The following is a 12384-nucleotide window of genomic DNA, read 5'->3' as shown; positions in this document are numbered from 1 at the left end:
CTAGGTTGTTTCAACTACTTGTCAATTAGGTTGCGTCGGCTACTTGTCAGGTAGGTTGTGTCAGCTGCTCGTCAGGTAGGTTGTGTCAGCTGCTCGTCAGCTAGGTTGTGTCAGCTGCTCGTCAGCTGGGTTGTGTCAGCTGCTCGTCAGCTGGGTTGTGTCAGCTGCTCGTCAGCTAGGTTATGTGTCAGCTGCTCGTCAGCTAGGTTGTGTGTCAGCTGCTCGTCAGCTAGGTTGTGTGTCAGCTGCTCGTCAGCTACTCGTCATCTAGGTTGTGTCAGCTACGCATCAGCTAGGTTGTGTGTCAGCTTCTCGTCAGCTAGGTTGTGTCAGCTAAGCATCAGCTAGGTTGTGTGTCAGCTGCTCGTCAGCTAGGTTGTGTGTCAGCTGCTCGTCAGCTACTCGTCAGCTAGGTTGTGTCAGCTACGCATCAGCTAGGTTGTGTGTCAGCTTCTCGTCAGCTAGGTTGTGTCAGCTAAGCATCAGCTACGTTGTGTGTCAGCTGATGGTCAGCTAGGTTTTGTGTATTTTACTCGTCAGCTGCTCATCAGCTAGGTTGTGTGTCAGCTACTCGTCAGATGCTCGTCAGCTAGGTTGTGTGTCAGCTACTCGTCAGCTGCTCGACAGCTAGGTTGTGTGTCAGCTGCTCATCAGCTAGGTTGGGTGTCAGCTATTCGTCATCTTGGTTGTGTGTCAGCTGCTCGACAGCTAGGTTGTGTGTCAGCTGCTCGTCATCTTGGTTGTGTGTCAGCTGCTCGTCAGCTAGGTTGTGTGTCAGCTGCTCGTCATCTTGGTTGTGTGTCAGCTGCTCGTCATCTTGGTTGTGTGTCAGCTGCTCGTCAGCTAGGTTGTGTGTCAGCTGTTCGTCATCTTGGTTGTGTGTCAGCTGCTCATCATCTTGGTTGTGTGTCAGCTGCTCGTCATCTTGGTTGTGTGTCAGATGCTCATTAGCTTGGATGTGTTGCAGCTGCTTGTCACCTAGGTTGTGTGGCAGCTACCAGTTAGCTAGGTTGTGTCAGCCACTTGGCAGCGTCAGCTAGGTTGTGTCAGCTACTTCTCAGCAAGGTTGCATCAGCTACTTGTCAGCTAGGTGGCGTCAGCTGCTCGTTAGCTTTGTTGTGTGTCAGCTACTCGTCAGCTAGGTTCTGTCATCTAGGTTGTTTCAACTACTTGTCAATTAGGTTGCGTCAGCTACTTGTCAGGTAGGTTGTGTCAGCTGCTCGTCAGGTAGGTTGTGTCAGCTGCTCGTCAGCTAGGTTGTGTCAGCTGCTCGTCAGCTGGGTTGTGTCAGCTGCTCGTCAGCTGGGTTGTGTCATCTGCTCGTCAGCTAGGTTATGTGTCAGCTGCTCGTCAGCTAGGTTGTGTGTCAGCTGCTCGTCAGCTAGGTTGTGTGTCAGCTGCTCGTCAGCTACTCGTCATCTAGGTTGTGTCAGCTACGCATCAGCTAGGTTGTGTGTCAGCTTCTCGTCAGCTAGGGTTGTGTCAGCTAAGCATCAGCTAGGTTGTGTGTCAGCTGCTCGTCAGCTAGGTTGTGTGTCAGCTGCTCGTCAGCTACTCGTCATCTAGGTTGTGTCAGCTACGCATCAGCTAGGTTGTGTGTCAGCTTCTCGTCAGCTAGGTTGTGTCAGCTAAGCATCAGCTAGGTTGTGTCAGCTGATGGTCAGCTAGGTTTTGTGTCTTTTACTCGTCAGCTGCACATCAGCTAGGTTGTGTGTCAGCTACTCATCAGATGCTCGTCAGCTAGGTTGTGTGTCAGCTACGCGTCAGCTGCTCGACAGCTAGGTTGTGTGTCAGCTGCTCATCAGCTAGGTTGGGTGTCAGCTACTCGTCATCTTGGTTGTGTGTCAGCTGCTCGTCAGCTAGGTTGTGTGTCAGCTGCTCGTCATCTTGGTTGTGTGTCAGCTGCTCACCATCTTGGTTGTGTGTCAGCTGCTCGTCATCTTGGTTGTGTGTCAGCTGCTCATTAGCTTGGATGTGTTTCAGCTGCTCGTCAGCTAGGTTGTGTGTCAGCTGCTCGTCATCTTGGTTGTGTGTCAGCTGCTCGTCATCTTGGTTGTGTGTCAGCTGCTCGTCATCTTGGTTGTGTGTCAGATGCTCATTAGCTTGGATGTGTTGCAGCTGCTTGTCAGCTAGGTTGTGTGGCAGCTACCAGTTAGCTAGGTTGTGTCAGCCACTTGGCAGCGTCAGCTAGGTTGTGTCAGCTACTTCTCAGCTAGGTTGCGTCAGCTACTCATCAGCAAGATTGCATCAGCTACTCGTCAGCTAGGTGGCGTCAGCTGCTCGTTAGCTTGGTTGTGTGTCAGCTGCTCGTCAGCTTTGTTGTGTGTCAGCTACTTGTCAGCTAGATTGTGTCGTCTACTCTTCAGTTAGGTGGCGTCAGCTGCTCGTCAGCTAGATTGTGTGTCAGCTACTCGTCAGCTGCTCATCAGCTAGGTTGTTTATCAGCTGCTCGTCAGCTAGGTTGTGTCAGCTGCTCGTCAATTAGGTTGCATCAGTTAGGTTGTGTCATCTAGGTTATTTCAGCTGCTTTTCAGGTAGGTTGTTTCATCTGGGTTGTGTCAGCTGCTTGTCAGCTTCTCGTCAGCTAGGTTGCGTCAGCTTGTCGTCAGCTAGGTCGTGTCATCTAGGTTATTTCAGCTGCTTTTCAGGTAGGTTGTTTCAGCTGGGTTGCGTCAGCTGCTTGTCAGCTTCTCATCAGCTGGGTTGTGTCAGCTGCTTGTTGGCTGGGTTGTGTCAGCTAGATTGTATTTACACTACTAGTCATCTAGGTTGCATCAGCTAGGTTGCGTCATCTATGCGTCAGCTAGGTTGAATCATCTCGTTAGCTTTGATGTGTGGCAGCTGTTTGTCAGCTAGGTTGTGTGGCAGCTAGCAGTTAGCTAGGTTGTGTCAGCCACTTTCCAGCGTCAGCTAGGTTGTTACAGCTACTTCTCAGCTAGGTTGTGTCAGCTGCTCATCAGCTAGGTTGTGTGTCAGCTAATTGTCAGCTAGATTGTGTCATCTACTCTTCAGCTAGGTTGTGTCAGCTGCTTGTCGGCTGAGTTGTGTCAGCTAGATTGTATTTACACTACTAGTCATCTAGGTTGCATCAGCTAGGTTGCGTCATCTACTCGTCAGCTAGTTTGCGTCAGCTACTTTTCAGCTGGGTTGTGTCAGGTGCTTGTCATCTAGGTTGCATCAGCTAGGTTGCGTCATCTACTCGTCAGCTAGTTTGCGTCAGCTACTTTTCAGCTGGGTTGTGTCAGGTGCTTGTCATCTAGGTTGCAACAGCAACTAAGAACCTTGGCGTGATCCTGGACAACACCCTGTCGTTCTCAAATAACATCAAGGCGGTGGCCCGTTCCTGTAGGTTCATGCTCTACAACATCCGCAGAGTACGACCCTGCCTCACACAGGAAGCGGCGCAGGTCCTAATCCAGGCACTTGTCATCTCCCGTCTGGATTACTGCAACTCGCTGTTGGCTGGGCTCCCTGCCTGTGCCATTAAACCCCTACAACTCATCCAGAACGCCGCAGCCCGTCTGGTGTTCAACCTTCCCAAGTTCTCTCACGTCACCCCGCTCCTCCGCTCTCTCCACTGGCTTCCAGTTGAAGCTCGCATCCGCTACAAGACCATGGTGCTTGCCTACGGAGCTGTGAGGGGAACGGCACCTCAGTACCTCCAGGCTCTGATCAGGCCCTACACCCAAACAAGGGCACTGCGTTCATCCACCTCTGGCCTGCTCGCCTCCCTACCACTGAGGAAGTACAGTTCCCGCTCAGCCCAGTCAAAACTGTTCGCTGCTCTGGCCCCCAATGGTGGAACAAACTCCCTCACGACGCCAGGACAGCGGAGTCAATCACCACCTTCCGGAGACACCTGAAACCCCACCTCTTTAAGGAATACCTAGGATAGGATAAAGTAATCCTTCTCCCCTCTCCCCCCTTAAAAGACCTAGATGCACTATTGTAAAGTGGCTGTTCCACTGGATGTCATAAGGTGAAAGCACCAATTTGTAAGTCGCTCTGGATAAGAGCGTCTGCTAAATGACTTAAATGTAAATGTAAATGTAAACAGCTAGGTTGCGTCAGCTACTCTTCAGCTAGGTTGTGTCAGCTGCTCGTCAGCTAGGTTGTGTGTCATCTACTCGTCAGCTAGTTTGCGTCAGCTACTTTTCAGCTGGGTTGTGTCAGGTGCTTGTCATCTAGGTTGCATCAGCTAGGTTGCGTCATCTACTCGTCAGCTAGTTTGCGTCAGCTACTTTTCAGCTGGGTTGTGTCAGGTGCTTGTCATCTAGGTTGCAACAGCTAGGTTGCGTCAGCTACTCGTCAGCTAGGTTGTGTCAGCTGCTCGTCAGCTAGGTTGTGTGTCAGCTAATTGTCAGCTAGATTGTGTCATCTACTCTTCAGCTAGGTTGTGTCAGCTGCTTGTCGGCTGAGTTGTGTCAGCTAGGTTGTGTCAGCTTCTCATCAGCTGGGTTGTGTCAGCTGCTTTTCGGCTGAGTTGTGTCAGCTAGATTGTATTTACACTACTAGTCATCTAGGTTGCATCAGCTAGGTTGCGTCATCTACTCGTCAGCTAGTTTGCGTCAGCTAATTTTCAGCTGGGTTGTGACAGGTGCTTGTCATCTAGGTTGCAACAGCTAGGTTGCGTCAGCTACTCGTCAGCTAGGTTGCGTCAGCTACTCGTCAGCTAGGTTGCGTCAGCTAGGATGCGTCAGCTACTGGTCAGCGTCAACTAGGTTGTGTCATCTAGGTTGTTTCAGCTGCTTGTCAGCTTGGTTGTCAGCTACTCATCAGGTAGGTTGTGTCAGCTGCGTTGTGTCAGCTGCTCGTCAGCTAGGTTGCGCCAGCTACTCGTCAACTAGGTTGCGTCAGCTACTCGTCAGGTAGGTTGTGTCTGCTGCGTTGTGTCAGCTGCTTGTCAGCTGCTTGTCAGCTGCTCATCAGCTAGGTTGCGTCAGCTGCTCGTCAGCTAGGTTGTCAGCTAGGTTGTCAGCGAGGTTGCCTCAGCTACTCGTCAGCGAGGTTGCCTCAGCTACTCGTCAGCGAGGTTGCATCAGCTATTCATCAGCGAGGTTGCCTCAGCTACTTGTCATCTAGTTTTTGGCGAGGTTGCATCAGCTAGGTTGTGTCATCTAGGTTATTTCAGCTGCTTTTCAGGTAGGTTGTTTCAGCTGGGTTTTGTCAGCTGCTTGTCAGCTTCTCATCAGCTGGGTTGTGTCAGCTGCTTGTCGGCTGGGTTGTGTCAGCTAGATTGTGTCAGCTTCTCATCAGCTGGGTTGTGTCAGCTGCTTGTTGGCTGGGTTGTGTCAGCTAGATTGTATTTACACTACTAGTCATCTAGGTTGCATCAGCTAGGTTGCGTCATCTACGCGTCAGCTAGGTTGAAGCATCTACTCGTCAGCTACTTTTCAGCTGGGTTGTGTCAGGTGCTTGTCATCTAGGTTGCAACAGCTATGTTGCGTCACCTACTCGTCAGCTAGGTTGCGTCAGCTACTCGTCAGCTAGGTTGCGTCAGCTAGGATGCGTCAGCTACTGGTCAGCGTCAACTAGGTTGTGTCATCTAGGTTGTTTCAGCTGCTTGTCAGCTGCTCGTCAGCTAGGTTGCGCCAGCTACTCGTCAACTAGGTTGCGTCAGCTACTCGTCAGCTAGGTTGTGTCAGCTAAGTTGCGTCAGCTAATAGTCATCATCAGCTAGGTTGTGTCATCTAGGTTGTATCAGCTGCTTGTCAGCTAGGTTGTGTCTGCTGCGTTGTGTCAGCTGCTTGTCAGCTGCTTGTCAGCTGCTCATCAGCTAGGTTGCGTCAGCTGCTCGTCAGCTAGGTTGTCAGCTAGGTTGTCAGCGAGGTTGCCTCAGCTACTCATCAGCGAGGTTGCCTCAGCTACTCGTCAGTGAGGTTGCATCAGCTATTCATCAGCGAGGTTGCCTCAGCTACTCGTCATCTAGTTTTTGGCGAGGTTGCGTCAGCTACTAGTCAGCGTCAGCTAGGTTTGTCAGCAAGGTTGGGTCAGCTACTCTTCATCCACTTGTCGGCGAGGTTGTGTCAGCTACTAGTCAGCGTCAGCTAGGTTGTGTCATCTAGGTTGCGTCAGCTACTTGTCAGATAGGTTGTGTCAGCAGCTCGTCAGCTGGGTTGTGTCAGCAGCTCGTCAGCTGGGTTGTGTCAGCTGCTCGTCAGGTAGGTTGTGTCAGCTGCTCGTCAGCTAGGTTTTGTCAGCTGCTCGTCAGATAGGTTGTGTCAGCTAGATTGTATTTACACTACTAGTCATCTAGGTTGCGTCAGCTACTCGTCAGCTAGGTTGCGTCAGCTACTCGTCAGCTAGGTTGCGTCAGCTACTCATCAGCTAGGTTGCGTCAGCTACTAGTCAGCAACAGCTTGGTTGTGTCATCTAGGATTTTTCAGCTGCTTGTCAGCTAGGTTGTTAGCTTCGCATCAGGTAGGTTGTGGCAGCTGGGTTGTGTCTGCTGCTCGTCAGCTAGGTTGTGTCAGCTGCTCGTCAGCTAGGTTGCGTCAGCTGCTCATCAGCTGGGTTGTCAGCTAGGTTTTATCAGCTAGGTTGTCAGCGATGTTGCCTCAGCTACTTGTCATCTAGTTTTTGGCGAGGTTGCGTCAGCTACTAGTCAGCGTCAGCTAGGTTTGTCAGCGAGGTTGCGTCAGCTACTCTTCATCTACTTGTCGGCGAGGTTGTGACAGCTACTAGTCAGCATCAGCTAGGTTGTGTCATCTAGAATGTTTCAGCTACTTTTAAAGTAGGTTTCGTCAGCTACTTGTCAGGTAGGTTGTGTCAGCTGCTTGTCAGATAGGTTGTGTCAGCTGCGCATCAGCTGGGTTGTGTCAGCTGCGCATCAGCTGGGTTGTGTCAGCTGCGCATCAGCTGGGTTGTGTCAGCTGCTTGTCAGCTAGGTCGCGTCAGCTACTCGTCAGCTGGGTTGTGTCAGCTGCTTGTCGGCTGGGTTGTGTCAGCTACATTGTATTTACATTACTAGTCATCTAGGTTGCATCAGCTAGGTTGCGTCAGCTACTCATCAGCTAGGTTGCGTCAGCTACTCGTCAGCTACTCGTCAGCTAGGTTGCGTCAGCTACTCGTCAGCTAGGTTGCGTCAGCTGCTAGTCAGCGTCAGCTAGGTTGTGTCATCTAGGTTTCTTCAGCTACTTGTCAGCTAGGTTTTCAGCTAGGTTGTGTCAGCTGCTAGCCAGTGTCGGCTAGGTTGTCAGCTACTAGTCAGCGTCAGCTAGGTTGTGTCTTCTTCTTGTCAGCATCAGCTGCTAGTCAGCTAGGTTGTATCAAATATATAATATTTTATTGGTCATGTACACCTTGCTAGCAGATGTTATTGCGAGTGTAGCTAAATGCTTGTGCTTACATTTACATTTACATTTAAGTCATTTAGCAGACGCTCTTATCCAGAGCGACTTACAAATTGGTGCATTCACCTTATGACATCCAGTGGAACAGTAGTGCATCTAAATCTTTTAAGGGGGAGGGGGGGTGAGAGGGATTACTTTATCCTATCCTAGGTATTCCTTAAAGAGGTGGGGTTTCAGGTGTCTCCGGAAGGTGGTGATTGACTCCGCTGTCCTGGCGTCGTGAGGGAGTTTGTTCCACCATTGGGGGGCCAGAGCAGCGAACAGTTTTGACTGGGCTGAGCGGGAACTGTACTTCCTCAGTGGTAGGGAGGCGAGCAGGCCAGAGGTGGATGAACGCAGTGCCCTTGTTTGGGTGTAGGGCCTGATCAGAGCCTGGAGGTACTGAGGTGCCGTTCCCCTCACAGCTCCGTAGGCAAGCACCATGGTCTTGTAGCGGATGCGAGCTTCAACTGGAAGCCAGTGGAGGGAGCGGAGGAGCGGGGTGACGTGCTTCTAGTTCTGACAGTGCATTAATGTCTAACAAGCAATCTAACAATTCCATAACCACTACCTAATACACACATCTAAGTAAAGGTATGGAATAAGAATATATACATATAAAATGTGGATGAGCAATGTGTTAGCAACATAGTCAAGATGCAATAGATGGTATAAAATATAGTATATACATCTGGGATGAGTAATGCAAGATATGTAGACATCATTAATAAAGTTGCATTAATAAAGTGACTAGTGATCCATTTGTTAGAGCGGCCAATGATTGTGTTAGCGATGGCTTTTTAACAGTCTGATGGCCTTGAGATAGAAAATATTTTTCAGTCTCTCGGTCCCAGCTTTGAGGCACCTGTACTGACCTCGCCTTCTGGATGGTAGCGGGTGAACAGGCAGTGGCTCGGGTGGTTGTTGTCCTTGATGATCTTTTCGGCCTTCCTGTGACATCGGGTGCTGTAGGTAACCTGGTGGGCAGGTAGTTTGCCCCTGGTGATGCGTGTTGCAGATCACACCGCCCTCTGGTGAGCCCTGAGGTTGTGGGCAGTGCAGTTGCCATACCAGGCGGTGATACAGCCTGACCAGATGCTCTCAATTGTGCATCTGTAAAAGTTTGAGTGTTTTAGGTGACACGCCAAATTTCTTCAGCCTCCTGAGGTTGAAGAGGCACTGTTGTGCCTGTTGACCATTTCAGTCTATCATTGGTGTGTACGCCAAGGATCTTAAAACTTTCCACCTTCTCCACTGCTGTCCCATCGATGTGGATAGAGGGGTTCTCCCTCTGTTTCCTGAAGTCCACGATCATCTCCTTTCTTTTGTTGACGTTGAGTGTGAGGTTGTTTTCCTGACACCACACTCCGAGTGCCCTCACTTCCTCCCTATAGGCTGTCTTGTCATTGTTGTGATCAAGCCCACTACTGTTGTGTTATCTGCAAACTTGATGATGATTGAGTTGGAGGTCACGCAGTCATTGGTGAACAGTGATTACAGGAGGGGGCTGAGTGAGCACGCACCTTTTGGGGCTCCAGGATCAGTGAGGTGGAGATGTTGTTTCCTACCTTCACCACCTCGGGGAGGCTCATCAAAGTCAGGGTCTACAGAGGGATTTGTCCATTTACTGTAGTCTAATATTTTTTCACCTTTGTTTTTAGCTTTTCACTCCGTTCAACATCCCTTTAAGACGTGTTGTGTACAGAATCAAAGATTTAAGGGTTGGGATGACTTGTCGATCATCCTCTACTCATCTTGATCGTCGTTACTAGCCTGAGTGTTGAAATTCAACCTATTTCTCACGCAACCTAAATGCATCATTGAAGATCCCTGATTTGTGTGTGTGTGTGTGTATGTGTGTGCGTGTAGTCTAGGTCCCAGGGTATAGGGTTTATCCGGCTGCATGTTCCCTGGGCGACGCTGAGCAGAGAGGCTGAGCTACAGAAGATCAAAGTGCCGGTCAAAAAGGTATGCCTGTTATCACAGCAACACACATGCACACCTGGTAGATTTTTGAGTAATCTTGTGATTGAGCTGATGTGACCATGTTACAGGTGTTGTGTTCTCTGATTGGACAGAGTTATGAGTGTTGTGTTCTCTGATTGGACAGAGTTATGAGTTGCGGCAGCCTCAGGGCATCGCGGGGAAAATAGCATTGTTGTATCAAACCCTGATCAAACCCTTCCGACCTGATGTCCCAGAAACACTAAACACACAGTCCCACCAGAACCGAACAAAGACCCTCTCACACCCCTTCTCCAGAGACAAGCTACACCTGTGAGTACCAACCCATGCTCACACACATGCATACAAACACACATGCTTGCACATACATACAAACGCTTACACACATATTCACTCATGCTTTCTAACCATGTCTGTCATCCTCTACAGGTTTGAAATCAAGTCACAGGACATTCTATTTGACTACTCTGTACGCAGCAGAATAGTGAGTCACACACACCTCTCAATAACACTTTCTTACTGAGTACGGTTACATGCACACAATAATTTGACTATTGTGGTTAAAAATAGGGTTAATCATGTGATTATTGTGGGTAGGGTAAATAGGGTTAATCGTGATTATTGTGGGTAGGGTAAATAAGGTTAATCGTGATTATTGTGGGTAGGGTAAATAGGGTTAATCGTGATTATTGTGGGTAGGGTAAATAAGGTTAATCGTGATTATTGTGGGTAGGGTAAATAGGGTTAATCGTGATTATTGTGGGTAGGGTAAATAGGGTTAATCGTGATTATTGTGGGTAGGGTAAATAAGGTTAATCGTGATTATTGTGGGTAGGGTAAATAGGGTTAATCGTGATTATTGTGGGTAGGGTAAATAAGGTTAATCGTGATTATTGTGGGTAGGGTAAATAGGGTTAATCGTGATTATTGTGGGTAGGTTAAATAAGGTTAATCGTGATTATTGTGGGTAGGGTAAATAGGGTTAATCGTGATTATTGTGGGTAGGGTAAATAGGGTTAATCATGTGATTATTGTGGGTAGGGTAAATAGGGTTAATCATGTGATTATTGTGGGTAGGGTTAATCATGTGATTATTGTGGGTAGGGTTAATCGTGGGATTATTGTGGATAGGGTAAATACGGTTAATCATGTGATTATTGTGGGTAGGGTTAATCATGTGATTATTGTGGGTAGGGTTAATCGTGGGATTATTGTGGGTAGGGTAAATACGGTTAATCATGTGATTATTGTGGATAGGGTTAATCATGTGATTATTGTGGGTAGGGTTAATCGTGGGATTATTGTGGGTAGGGTAAATACGGTTAATCATGTGATTATTGTGGATAGGGTTAATCATGTGATTATTGTGGGTAGGGTTAATCGTGGGATTATTGTGGATAGGGTTAATCATGTGATTATTGTGGGTAGGGTTAATCGTGGGATTATTGTGGATAGGGTTAATCATGTGATTATTGTGGGTAGGGTAAATACGGTTAATCATGTGATTATTGTGGATAGGGTTAATCATGTGATTATTGTGGGTAGGGTTAATCGTGGGATTATTGTGGATAGGGTTAATCATGTGATTATTGTGGATAGGGTTAATCATGTGATTATTGTGGATAGGGTTAATCGTGGGATTATTGTGGGTAGGGTTAATCATGTGATTATTGTGGATAGGGTTAATCATGTGATTATTGTGAATAGGGTTAATCATGTGATTATTGTGGGTAGGGTAAATAAGGTTAATCATGTGATTATTGTGGGTAGGGTTAATCATGTGATTATTGTGGATAGGGTTAATCATGTGATTATTGTGGATAGGGTAAATAAGGTTAATCATGTGATTATTGTGGGTAGGGTTAATCATGTGATTATTGTGGGTAGGGTTAATCATGTGATTATTGTGGGTAGGGTAAATAAGGTTAATCATGTGATTCTTTTGGATAGGGTTAGGATTAATCATATGAGTAATGTGGATAAGGTGAAGATTAACAGGGTTAATCGTGATTATTTTGGATAGGGTTCATAGGGTTAATCATGAGAAAGAAAGAAAAAATGCACCTCTATTTAACCAGGTAAGCTTGCTGAGAACAAGTTCTCATTTACAACTGCGACCTGGCCAAGATAAAGCAAAGTGGTGTGACAAAGACAACAGAGAGTTACACATAGGATAAACAAATGTACAGTCAATAACACAATAGAAAAGTCTATACACAGTGTGTGCAAATGAAGTAAGATTAGGGAGGTAAGGCAATAAATAGGCCATAGTAGCGAAATAATTACAATTTAGCAAATAAACACTGGAGTGATAGAAGTGCAGAAGATGAATGTGCAAGTAGAGATACTGGGGTGCAAAGCAGGAAAAAAAAAGATTAAAATAAATAACAATATGGGGATGAGGGTAGTTGGATGGGCTATTTACAGATGGGCTGTGTACAGGTGCAATGATCTGGAAGCTGCCCTGACAGCTGGTGCTTAAAGTTAGTGAGGGAGATATGAGTCTCCAGCTTTTGCAGTTCGTTCCAGTCATTGGCAGCAGAGAACTGGATGGAAAGGCGGCCAAATGAGCAGTTGGGTTTGGGGGTGGGTGTTGCTATGGTGACCAGTGAGCTGAGATAAGGTAAAGCGGGGCTTTACCTAGCAGAGACTTGTAGATGACCTGGAGCCAGTGGGTTTGGCGAAGAATATGAAGCGAGGGCCAGCCAACGAGAGCAAACAGGTCGCAGTGGTGGGTAGTATATGGGGCTTTGGTGACAAAACGACTGCATCCAATTTGCTGAGTAGAGTGTTGGAAGCTATTTTGTAAATGACATCGCCGAAGTCGAGGATTGGTAGGATAGTCCGTTTTACGAGGGTATGTTTGGCGGCATGAGTGAACGAGGCTTTGTTGCGAAATAGGAAGCCGATTCTAGATTTAATGTTGGATCGGAGATGCTTAATGTGAGTCTGGAAGGAGAGTTTACAGTCTAACCAGACACCTAGGTATTTGTAGTTGTCCACATATTCTAAGTCAGAACCGTCCAGAGCAGTGATGCTAGACGGGCAGGCGGATGTGGGCAGTGATCGATTGAAGAACATGCATTTA

At 47.8% G+C, this 12384-nt stretch overlaps 1 protein-coding gene across 1 annotated transcript in view; it reads left to right on the top strand.

Annotated features, from left to right (window-relative positions):
* Window positions 1–12384, top strand: part of LOC115126373 (anoctamin-2-like) — a 97369-nt gene that overhangs the window by 68619 nt on the left and 16366 nt on the right. The window contains exons 4-6 of the mRNA XM_065006116.1: window positions 9201–9299; window positions 9442–9608; window positions 9726–9780. Coding sequence (XP_064862188.1) covers window positions 9201–9299; window positions 9442–9608; window positions 9726–9780 — 321 coding nt within the window. The remainder of the gene's footprint in view (window positions 1–9200; window positions 9300–9441; window positions 9609–9725; window positions 9781–12384) is intronic.

The sequence above is a fragment of the Oncorhynchus nerka genome, linkage group LG20 (genome assembly GCF_034236695.1).
Source record: "Oncorhynchus nerka isolate Pitt River linkage group LG20, Oner_Uvic_2.0, whole genome shotgun sequence".
Classification (NCBI taxonomy): Eukaryota; Metazoa; Chordata; class Actinopteri; order Salmoniformes; family Salmonidae; genus Oncorhynchus; species Oncorhynchus nerka.
This window is presented reverse-complemented; position numbering and strand designations above follow the sequence as displayed.